The sequence below is a fragment of the Ursus maritimus genome, unplaced genomic scaffold, assembly GCF_017311325.1.
Source record: "Ursus maritimus isolate PB19 unplaced genomic scaffold, ASM1731132v1 scaffold_6, whole genome shotgun sequence".
NCBI lineage: Eukaryota > Metazoa > Chordata > Mammalia > Carnivora > Ursidae > Ursus > Ursus maritimus.
In genome coordinates this window covers 37810029-37822242 of record NW_024426774.1, presented here as the reverse complement: position 1 = coordinate 37822242, position 12214 = coordinate 37810029, and the positions used below count along the sequence as shown (strand labels likewise).

The window sequence follows — 12214 nt, the reverse complement described above, 5'->3', positions numbered from 1 at the left end:
CTGCCTCCCTCAGTCTCTAGATATTGGTACCCCTGGGAAAGGACCTGAGCTGGCAAGGCAGTGCTGTGCAGCCGAGGCAGACACTGAACACCGTGTCTGGGCAACAGGTCTTTTGAAGCTTTCCAGTTAGGCCTGAGTTCAAATCCTGTCTCTGATATGTCCTTGTTGTGTATAGGAGCTTGGTAACTTAATTTTCCTGGGACTCAAACTTCCTCGTGCCGGCAGATGGTGCGCACAGCTCCGAGTCAACTATAGCTTGCCCATCCTATGCCGATGATTCCGTTGCACGCCCCCCAGCACGCCACCCACACTGACATCCTGCTGGTATTCTGAACATACGCTGTACCCTGTATTTTTCTGTTTTCTCCTGGAGTGTGCACTTACTTAAACTAGGTTATGGGACAGTACTTGGTTGACTACAAAACATTATACAGATGTTAGTCATCAGGAGTACAAGGTCTGAAATCACACCTGGGTTCCGGTCCCAGTTCTGCCACTTATTAGCTGGATGACCTTGGGTATGTCTGTCAGTTTCCTCGTCCCCAAATGGGAATATTAAATGGTGCCTAATCTCATCGGGATATTGGGTTTAGTTGTAAGGATTAAGTGGTTTGAGACACTTGGCTTAGCCTGGAGCTCGGCAAGAAATGAAATAATAGTTGTCATAGCTGTTGATCATAATTATCAACATCTTTTTCGTATTAGAGCTCCCTGGTTCTTGGCTCCTTGCCATTTCCTCCAGTGGGTAATAGTTCCGACTAAACCGTGTGGTGCTGTTGGCTCTAGTTGTCCCTAGACAGAACATCAGGTTGAGCAAAATAAGTCATTTTTATTTCATGGTAGCCTTAGAAAACCTGGCGTACTAAAGATCTGTGGCCTCTTACTGCGAAAGTGCACTGCTGTTCATTAGTTATGGCACTGCTCACTTCTTCCAGAACACTGTACAGAAGAAAGATACTGGATCTGAGACAGCTGTCAAAACACCAACTATGTGTAATGGGCAAAAGGGGGTGGCTGAAATCTCAAAGAATGAGCAGTTTAATAAGCATCTAGAAAAAGATGAGTTGGTAATTTTTATTTTGCTACCCCCATGCTGCCTCCTAGGTACAAATGGGGCAGTTGGCAGGAGGGGAATAGTAAAGAAAGTAATATTTGTGTATTAAATGTATCAGGTTATGAAGATTTTGCAGAGAAAAATTTTATTTGCATTGTTAAGCATAAAATGCTAATTCGCCATTTATTTTGGTCTGTTTCTGAGTTATGAATGTAGCAATTCTATAATTCTGGTTACCTTTCAGACCGCTTGAAAAATGAAAAAGAACCAATGGTGTTGAAGCTTAAGGACTGGCCACCAGGAGAGGATTTTAGAGATATGATGCCTTCCAGGTATGATTATTGGCGGGGAGGATTCTGTCCTTGACTTGGTAGGATAAATTCTTCTTCAGGTGGTGAGAAGAGAGTTTTCTTTTCTTGTTTATTTACTTTTTATTTTTTAAAGAATTTATTTATTTGACAGAGACAGCCAGAGAGAGAGAGGGAACACAAGCAGGGGGAGTGGGAGAGGAAGAAGCAGGCTCCCAGTGGAGGAGCCTGATGTGGGGCTCGATCCCGGAACGCCGGGATCACTCCCTGAGCCGAAGGCAGATGCTTAACGACTGAGCCACCCAGGCGCCCCCAAGAGAAGAGAGTTTTCATAAGGGAAAGATGAATGAAATAGTTTTGCTGGTGCTGATGTTTTATTTCTAGACTATAGTCTTTGGAGATATGTGTTTTAAATGAGATGAAGAGGATACGGACTTTGAGATTTGGCTGACTAATGGAAGCTTCACACATTTCCACTATAGTGCTCTGCCAGAGAAGAGGCCAGATGAGGTGTGCAGCCTCTGGCTTGGAAGCAGTATTGGGATTGGACCTATCAGGGTTCAGTATAATGATACTGCATTAGACAGCAAGACAGCTGAATTGGTAGATCCATTTTTCTGATTTGAGCTTGAACCTTGGAAAGGATCCTTAGAACTGATGAACAGTACATCCCCGAGTGTCACTTCTTATCAGGAAGTTATTGCTCAGATATTTTGTCTGAAATATTCCAGATCATTTTGATAAAGATACATGGTGTGCAAGAAAAGAAAGAAGAAAGAAAGAAGATATCTGTTCATAACTACTATAATTTCTACTCTTAAATATTGTTCAAGGAAAGCTTTCTCCAACTTCACGAGCACAGATATTTTTATTTGTTCCTTTTGGTAAGAAGGAACAAAACCGATCACAACAATGATGGATTAGAACTAAGGCAAGCTTATTTTGCCAATGCTTGGTTCTCTTGTCCTAGGTTTGATGATCTGATGGCCAATATTCCACTGCCCGAGTACACAAGGAGAGATGGCAAACTAAACTTGGCCTCCAGGCTGCCAAACTATTTTGTGAGGCCAGATCTCGGTCCCAAGATGTATAATGCTTACGGTAAGGAAGAAATGGCTGACTTGAAAGAATTATAATGGAAATAGAGCATGTCAAAATGTTTGGAAAATTGCTTTTAGGGGAGGTAGAGATGGAAGACGTCTATAGTGCTAGCACTTCACAAAGCAGTGGGCTTCATTTTTGCATCTCTCCTTTCATTTCTTTTCATGTGTAGGTGTATTTCCTTTCCATAGCTGCAGTTGTAGGGTGTGTGTAATTTTTAATTTTTCTCTTTTTTACGTCTCATGTTCTGTTGTAAAATCTTTGTGTTGCTTAATAGTTTTTAGTGTGATAATTTGTGATGGTTGTATGGTACATCATCAAATTAACCTAATTTTGTTATTAGAAATTAATTCTAATTTTGTTACTCATAAAGTCAGTCTGCTAGCATTCCAGCTGTTTAAACATCTTGCCACACTTAAATACCCCTGTGTTGGGGGTAGAAGTTTGTTACTTAAGTTAGCATTGGAAGCACCCTTTGAACTGGATTTTCATCGTTTAGACATGACTCAGTAAACTATCCAGCACGGAGAATTGCACAGGGTAGAGATTGATGGCCTTGGTTGCCAGAGTCGTCTTTCATCATTATTGCTGTGACCTTGACTAGTTTTCTGTTGGGTCTTTAGTTAGAGCTTGATTATAGTTGGCTATTTTGAAGGAATTGTTTACTGGTCGATTGTTGAATGAAGTTTCTATTGTTTGGATAATTTATTGACTTTGGTTTAGTCTTTTATACTGTTTGGACCCCATTTTTCCAGTCCTTCTAGAAATTCTTTGATTTTATTCCGTCCTCCCATAATTACTCCAAAGTCCAGTCTCAGACCTGAGGGTGGCAGCCCTCCTGAAGAAAGGACAGAGTCCTTTGGCATCTTTGCCGTGTTTTCCAGAAACTGTTGGGGACGAGAGGAGCGAGGGCTTGGATCTCAGCCCCACAGTTCTTCTGTTATGGTGGAGTCAGTCCAGGGATCCACCTGGAATGGGATCAGGGAACATATCAAGAAGGGAGTTTATGTTGGGAAGCTCCGATGGCCTAGACTCCTGAGAGCATTCTGCCAGGGTAGGGTGAGAAATGGTCTGTGGGAGAGAGGACACAGCAGGTGAAGTCCCCCGGCCTATTCCTTTTCAGGTCTCAGTTTAGAGAGCCCTGCACACGCTGTGGGGCTGTAACATGTTCCCCGGCTGAGTTTCCGTCCCTGCAGCCCTTCAGAGCAGCTAGTCGGCTGGGGTCTCAGGGTGTACTCTGCTCCCAGCAGAGATTTACAATGAACTTACGTGACTGAAAGTATTTTTCCACTAAAGTAAATGTTACAGTGTTGCATAGTGATTATCCGTGCTTTGTAGGCCTCCTGAAGCTTTATGGGGTAGAAGTGGTTGGTTACCTGAGAAGTTTCAGAATAAGTTGTCTGCTTGGTTTAAAGAGCTTGGCAGCATAGACACCAACAGATAGATGGCAGTGTTACTCTGTACAAGCTTTACCTCGGACAGAATTGTTCCCATCCAGAGTCAGCAGGTAGGGATTGAAAAGAATGAAAATGTGTTCATTTTCAAACACCTTACACCTTATAAACAGTAAAGCACGATCATTTTCAAAGGTTGGATGATTGATTGAGCTGGGACTCCTCAGTCAGAGTAGGGTGAAAGGCTCTTTGGAGAGAGAGAACATCTTTCTATCCCCCAGTACCACCACCAGTGTTACCCATGGCGGCCGGGACTTCAGGACAGCGGCAGGGATGGTGACCTGCTCAGGACATTCAAGGGGCAGTCAGTAGCAGGTCTGGGACTAGGACGTTGGGTCTTCTGATTTCCAGGCTAGTTCTGCTCCCCCCACCTCCCCAGCCCCAGTGCTGTCACCCAGCAGCCCCCCTTGTGTCAGCTCGTGTGCTCTTCATAACCATCCACGGTGTTATGTTCCAGGATTTTCTGTATTCTGGGAATCCTTTCCCAGGGACCTTCATGTTTTTATAATCTTGGTTCCATTGGGGTCCAGGCTCTCTCCGTTCAGAGACTCCTTTATCAGCGTGCAGTTGCCCGTGGCTGCCTGTGGATGAGCGTTGGGCGGGTAGCTGGTAGGTGTCATTTCCTTCCTCATTTGGCACAACTCTTTTCCTGCATTTGGCACTGGCCAGAGAGCAGGCAGCCTGACAAAGCTGAGACCTGTTTGCCCTTCCTCCCTTTTCTCCCATCTCATGCCCGCGCTTCCTCCTGCGGGGTTAGCTGCCGTCCTGCCGTTTGTGTTTACCGTGCCCGTACGTCTGTAACGCTACCGTATGTGTTTATATTCCCGCAGGATAGTCCTTCAGTTTTAAGCTGTGTTTGAGCTTTATATAAATAGAATCAGACTTTTGGATAATCATCTGTGCTATCATTTATTACTGTCCATTTCATTCATTTTCCTTCTATTAATTGTTTCTCCTTCTTAAATTTTAACTTTTTTACTTTTCATTACAGAAAAATTTTCCAAATGCACTCGGAACTTGAGTCTAATACAGTGACTCCCCATATACTTGCTCCCCAGTTACAGCAGCTATCAATTTTTTATCACGAATGTTTCATTGTTTCCTCCCGTTCTGTTTTTTCTTTACCATTTTAAAGCAAATCTCCTGTGATACATCTTCTTTAAAGCATATCCTTTGATTTTTGCCTAAATACTTAATGTTCAGCCCTCTCCTAGGGCTGATATTTCAGCTAAATGGAAAGAAAGGAAATCACTGTAGTACAGGGCTCTTCGGGCTACCGTGCCAGTTGAAGTTATGGGGTGCCTTCGCCTGTGTCAGGCTGCTCCTGAAACTGCAAGGCTCTGGCAAGCCGGAGGGAAGTCCCTTGGCCGCCTCCACACAAAACAGAGCTGTTTCAGGGGCTGGTGGGTTAGCAGACAGCCTTTGCTTGTCCCCTACGAGCCATGCTTCTCTCTGCTGCCCGTTCAAGGGTCTTCATGTCAGGGCGGGCCGTCCACAGTGACCACAGGGCTCGGTGAGCCTCAGGATGACTACCGGGCAAGGCGAGTCTTTTCCTGGGGCTAAGAGATGAAAGTTTCAGACTATGAGCACCAACCAGGACTTCATGCTGTGGCTCACTATCCCCCTCCCCACTTTTTTTTTTTTTTAAACTGTTGAAGGAACCAAGGAACGTGTTGGGCAGTGTTCTCTCTCATTCTGAGTGTACAGCCATTTGAGGTCCCAGCTTTATGTGTATGTGAGGGGGCTTTCTATTAGACTCCCCATCTTGAGGGGGCCTGGGCCTTATGTTTTGCCCCAGAGTACTCTAGGCTGCGACAACCAAAGCTTGAGAACTGGTTGAGCACATGTCCTTTTGGCACATTTCAGCTTTAGAGCCACTTTCCCATTCCTGAGTCCTGCTTTCTAGTTTTTTGGCTTATGAGTATTTCTTCTTCTCTCGCCAGCACATTAATTCATTAGAAATTTTTTTTTTTCAATAATTTCATCTAGGATTTTTAGTTCTTCACAGGCGGTCTATCAGGGACCTACTTTGCCTGTCATCAGAAACAAGTCCTAGTATTAGGACTTAATTTTTTATTTTTATAATTAAATATTTGATGAGATTTTTTTCTTTCAAAGTTGAAAGGTTAACTTAATATTAAATAGTGTTTTCTTACTTTTACATGATTTAAATGAGGAAGCTTTTAAATTTTGTGACCAGGTATCTCGCAGGGAGTGAGAGAGAGAGTGGCAGCCTTCAACATCTCTGTAAATTTAAGGTGTTTTCTGTTGGCAGGATTGATTACTCCAGAGGACAGGAAATACGGGACAACAAATCTTCACTTAGATGTGTCTGATGCAGCTAATGTCATGGTGTATGTGGGAATTCCCAAAGGACAGTGCGACCAAGAAGAAGGTAGGGTGCTAAGCATAGAAGTGAGGCTTACTCTCTGAGCTGGAGACTGTGGTCTGATATTTGCTTTCTCTTGCTCCAGAAGTCCTTAAAACCATCCAAGATGGAGATTCTGATGAACTCACAATAAAGCGGTTTATTGAAGGAAAAGAGAAGCCAGGAGCCCTCTGGCACATATATGCTGCAAAGGACACGGAGAAAATACGAGAATTCCTTAAAAAGGTGTGCTTTCTATCCTGTGGCTTGTGGAGAGAGGCATGGAGAATAGCACTATTAGAAATTACTCCACGTCAAGAACTTACTGGCTACTGGGCAGTAATCATAACCTCAAAAGTTTAATCTCTGCGTGTCAGATTGACTAGGCTGAAGCCCATTGCTGAGGAACAGAGATTTCTAAATGATCAGGCTCACGCCTCTGAAAAGAGGAGGCCTTGTCTTATGTCTGTGTTTTACATTATAGTGCATTTGGAGATTTTTGTGCTCTCCCTTCAGGTTCGTTCCTCTGATCGTTTGCATTTATTTGTTTTTATTGCCTTAAAAATCTAAGTACTGCAGAAGCTCATGTGTAATTCCTTGGCCCTTGATACCTGTGTTCTGAGTGAGTTACTTAGGTCCATGTGGGTTTTGTCCACCCTCATTTAGTAGCAGGTCAGGAAAGCCTCAGGCATTACTCGTGGCCATTAGCTTGCAAGGGGCCATTGGAAAGGGGTACAGGGGCTTTTTAAGATTCCAGGTTTCCAGTAATTGTCAAGTTGTTCAGCAAGGGCTGTGTGTGGAAGTTCTAGGCAACTGGAAAGAGGGGTGTGTTCGGTTTTTATCAGCCACGTATCTGTGGCTGGTACTCTTCAGTTGTTCATGAGGGTTGGATGTGAACACGAACACCCCTAGCCTTGATCTGCCACGTAGATCCTTAACCAGCATTGGTTTGAATCAAGCTGTTTCTGACTTAGGATCATTTCACTCTTCCAAAACCTGCTGGGTGCTATATTGTTCCTTTGATAGTGTCTCCCTGAGTCTGTGAGTCTGTGCTGCCAAATATTGAGTCTGGAATAAACAGATTTGATCTATAGCTGTCTTTGGGACTCCTCTGTAACTCGGATTGTTAAATGAATATAGATTTTTAATAACTGCAGTACAGCAAGTCTATATCTAAGGAACTCGAGCCAACTTATGTTCAAAAGTCTAGACCAAAATATTGTCCAAACCTAGTATTTAGAAGAATATGCAGACTGCCAGTCAGAGATTATTGGAAACGACAGAAGGAAAACCACATTTTCTTTCAGTCTTCTCTTGGTTCTTTCAGTTAATGTCTTTGAGTATTACTTGTCTCTTTCTGCCAGTGGGGTACCTGTTAAGAAAGGCCTGACAGCTGACTGCCCACACTATTATTCAGGGGCTGGGGGTGGGTGGCGGGGGAATGCCCTCATTGTGCCTCAGTGTGTTGCTCAGTTTCATCATCTTTCAAATGTGTTCCAGGTCTCAGAAGAGCAGGGTCAAGAAAACCCAGCAGACCATGATCCCATTCATGATCAGAGCTGGTATTTAGACCGATCACTAAGAAAGCGTCTTCATCAAGAGTATGGAGTTCAAGGCTGGGCTATTGTACAGTTTCTTGGGGATGTGGTATTTATCCCAGCAGGAGCTCCACATCAGGCAAGAAACATTACTTTATTCTTTATTCTCTTTACACTAAGAACTTTTGCATATGTGCTACTGATATAACTTGTGCTTTCCAGGTTCATAACTTATATAGCTGTATTAAAGTGGCTGAAGATTTTGTTTCTCCAGAGCATGTTAAACACTGTTTCTGGCTTACTCAGGAATTCCGTTATCTGTCACAGACTCATACCAATCATGAAGATAAATTACAGGTAAAAATAGCACTGATTCTTGGCATTCTCTGTCTCTGGCTTCATGGCCCATTACTGAACTAAATAGAGTCAGTGAGCGTGGCCATGTCACACTTGGTACAGTGAGTTGATGAACTGGCTTCATGTGTAGTTTCACTGTCTGCTTAAGCCAAGGAGGAATGAACATGGAGTAAGTCTCACCTTGGTTTGTTACTGTTTAGATTCTAAAGGACTATGACCCAAGAGAAAGACTTTAATATTAAAAATGAATAGATCTTTGAGGGGCCTGGGTGGTGCAGTTGGTTGAGTGTCCAACTCTTGGTTTCAGTTCAGGTTGTGGTCTCAGGGTCATGAGATTGAGTCCCACGTTGGGCTCCACACTGAGCGCAGAGTCTGCTTTGGGATTCTCTCTCTCCCTCCCTCTCCCTATCCGGCTTTTGCTTGGGTGCGTGTGTGCTCTCTTTCTCTCTCTCCCTCAAATAAATAAATAAATCTTAAAAAAAAAAAAAGAAGAAGAAAGAAAGAAAATAAACAGATTTGACTTCTGATACTGACTCAACTGCCAGACATTGGTCTTGAACAAAGACTTTAAGTGCTGTGTTCTCATCCTTGAGTAGAGCAGAACAGAATCTCTGGGATCCAAAGAGGATCTCAGAGAGTGGGTTTAAAGATGCTTTCAGTACTGAATTAAGTAACGTAGTTTCATATTTGGAAACCTAGGGGAACATAAAAGTTGTGGAAAATTGTGCTTGGGGCTTACCTCTCCCTATACTCACCAGGCTCAGGGTCATGGGACATCAACATCTACGGAAGAGGGGAAAGGAGGCATGAGTTTCAAATGTGTATGAAATACTGGCCTAAAGGAGTCTAGGGGCCTTTTAAGTACTGACATTTTGAATACCAAATTTTAACTTTAGGGAGAATGGTAGTAAAGTTGGCAGGGGAAATGTTTAGTCTTAGTGACAGATTTTAGATTTAGTGGTAAACTGACCATAATTCTCTCATTCTTTTAGGTGAAGAATGTTATCTACCATGCAGTGAAAGACGCAGTTGCTATGCTGAAAGCCAGTGAGTCCAGTTTTGGCAAACCCTAGGGGTCCCGGAGACGCCTTAACCCCTGTACATTGGAAGCGAATTACTGGCAGCTGTTGAAACTCTTCAGGCAGGATTCCTGTGGACTCTGAGATTCATGTTACCTCATCTTCTTTTTTAAACTGTACCCAACTGGTAAGGGTACTCTGTCTAATGTATATTTCTAGTGTTTACACACACTAAATGTGTATATGTAGGAACTATTTACAGAACATGCATCCTTAAACTGTGACTCTTCACCTAGTGCAGAACTTCTACCATGCTGTAAAAACAGAACCTCGTATCAGCCCTGGAACAATACCTGCAGTTATCCCCCGCTGCTGGGTGGGACAGCTTAGTCAGAGTGGGTTTGTAACTAGTAGGAATCACTGCGCAGTTTACTTGGTTGTATTTTGTTTTGTGTCTGTCTGAGTACCCTCTCCCTCACCCTGTAGGGTTCAGATGAGCGACGGAGGAAGTGACAGCTAGCGATGCGGTTCCTGCTGTGTTGCATTAGGACTGGCGTCATATAGCAGAAATCAACTACTGTACAATTCTTGGGTTTAACCATCTTTATTTAGTTCAATGGAGTTTTAATTTAAATGAAGCTTTGCTAATTTTAAGTGTTAAGCATTTTGCATTAAAGTATTCATATAATATTTTGACTCCACTCATTGGCATTGTTATCCTCTGGTTGTAGGTTCAGCACACTGTTCTCAGATGTTACAAGTGTAAGAGTTTTGCTCCAGGAGCTCGTCTTAAAAGCAAAGAAATTAGATGCTTTAATGATTTGTGATTATTATAATGCTAATAACATGGAAATAAGTTTCTTCCCAGCCAACTGGAAACCTTGTCACAGAACTTCTGCAAAGAAACACCACCAATTAGCTAAATTCGGAGTGGAAGTTAACAAAAAAAATCCAAATAGTGACTGGCTAAATGGATCTGGAAAGGTATTTCAGAGATGGAAATACATTGTCTTTCTTCTGGCCTTTAATAAAGTAAGAATTTATAAAGGAAAAGGAAGTTATTAGAAGTTTTCGAACAGTAGTATCTGAAACAGTCCTTTCTGATGGAAGAAATTCATCAAGAAGCCACCTTTCTATATCTCCCTGATTGTCTTAGACAGCTATAGTTATACTAAATAAAAGGAATGAAATTGAAATCAAGTAGTAGAGACAAGGCCTAGAGCCTGGGTTTTCTCTTATGCGCTCAGAGTAGGAGGTTGAAGATCCCTGCCTAATGCCAGCCCTCTGTTCAAGCCAAAACCTGTCATGGATGAACTTTGAAAAACAAATTTCCTGGAAAAAATAGAAGTATCTGCCCATATCAGTGGGAAACCTCTTCCCTGGGAATTTATCAGGAGCTCCTTGATACAGGTTTGGCTCTCGAATTGGCATTGCTACTTAGAAAATCTCCCTCAGCTGAACAGGAAAACTTGGATCCTCTGTAGAGGAAACCAGCTTCAAGCCAGGCCTCAAGGGAGTGACAGTTCCAAGACTGTTATTCACAATCAAATACATTGTAACAACAAATATGAAAACTGAAAACTACCATGAACAAGAGTCAGCAAGAACTTCAGATGCCACATTAAACCTCTGCCAAACCTGCAGAGGCTTACAGACTGACATGAGCCAGTATTATTTTATATTCTGAAATGTTTACTCTGTTAAATGAGAGTATAGGAATATGATGGAAGAATGGGATTTCCGGAAATGACCAGATTTGGAAAGAAGCTAAATAGAATTTATAGAAGTGAAACATGTTTAAAATTAGAAACTTAGCAGATGAGTTAAACAACAAAAAAAGTTTCTTTTATAAACTGGGGGATTGGTAAAACTACAGACTACAGCATCGAGCAACTGGATTCTCTAAAGAGGTGTTAACTGATAAGCTGGACACCAAAAAATACAGATCAGGTAACCCAGGACTAACAGCCGAGAGGATGGAGGGAGAGGGATGCTGTTCAGAGACAGTTTCCCAGTACTCATGAAGTCAAGAGATGGGAGAAGCCCACCCAAATCAAGCAAGGTAAACAAAAAATCCACATATAATCATAAAAGAACATTCAAGTAGGTTCTTAAAAGCAGCCAGAGTGGGGAAAACATGACCCTCCAAGAAGTGACAGACTAACAGGTGACTTCCCCATGGCAACAGAGGTCAGAGGAGAGTGAACGCTGTTCTCTCTGTGCTGAAGACCAGAGCCTGAAACAGCAATGCAGACACAGCCAATTTCTTTCCCTGTTCTTTATGGAAACTTTCAGACAAAAAAACAGTTTGTTTTCAGGCCCTCACTGAAGGAACTTTAAGGATATCCTTAGGAAAGAAAACCCACAGCATGTAAGAAAAAAATGGAGGACAAGGGAAATTACAAACTCCTGGATACATTTAAACAATAATAGCATTAGACAATATTTTTAGAAGTCAGGATAATTTTTCTTAAAAAGTTAAACAGAATTATGATCCAGCAACTCCACTCCTAGGTTTACTCAAAAGGATTGAAAGCAAGGATTCAGATGCCTGTACACATATGTCCATAGCAGCATTATTCACAAGAGCCAAAAGGTGGAAACAACCCAAGAGTCCATCACAGATGAAGGGATAAACGAGCTGTGGCATATACCTACAATGGTGCATTTTTCGGTCTTAAAAACGAAGGAAATTCTGGCACATGCTACAACATGGATGAATAAGCCAGACCCAAAAGGAAAAGTACATGATTCCACTTAGAATCATATTCTTAGAATAGTCCAATTTCATAGAGACGAAGTAGAACGGTGTTGCCGGGGCTAGGAGGAAGGGGTAATGGATACGGAGTGTCTGTATCGGCCTGGGAGGGTGAAGTTCTGGAGAGGGATGGTGGTGATGGATGCGCAACATTGTAAATGTACTTACTACCACTGAATTGTACACTTAAAAATGGTTAAAATGCTCAATTTTTTATTGTGTATATTTTACCAAAATAAAAACTCCCAAGTAGGGAA

At 42.4% G+C, this 12214-nt stretch overlaps 1 protein-coding gene across 2 annotated transcripts in view; it reads left to right on the top strand.

The window, feature by feature from the left end:
- The window catches only part of KDM3A (lysine demethylase 3A), a 54115-nt gene extending 44226 nt beyond the window's left edge, over positions 1-9889 (top strand). Inside the window, exons 20-26 of one of the 2 annotated variants that reach the window (XM_040623224.1) lie at positions 1299-1386; positions 2333-2463; positions 6193-6312; positions 6392-6531; positions 7786-7962; positions 8046-8180; positions 9173-9889. In XM_040623224.1, the coding sequence (XP_040479158.1) occupies positions 1299-1386; positions 2333-2463; positions 6193-6312; positions 6392-6531; positions 7786-7962; positions 8046-8180; positions 9173-9253 (872 nt within the window). In that variant the 3' untranslated portion in view covers positions 9254-9889. The remainder of the gene's footprint in view (positions 1-1298; positions 1387-2332; positions 2464-6192; positions 6313-6391; positions 6532-7785; positions 7963-8045; positions 8181-9172) is intronic. The other variant, XM_040623225.1, reaches the window with a different exon arrangement.
- Positions 9890-12214: the final 2325 nt, after the last annotated feature.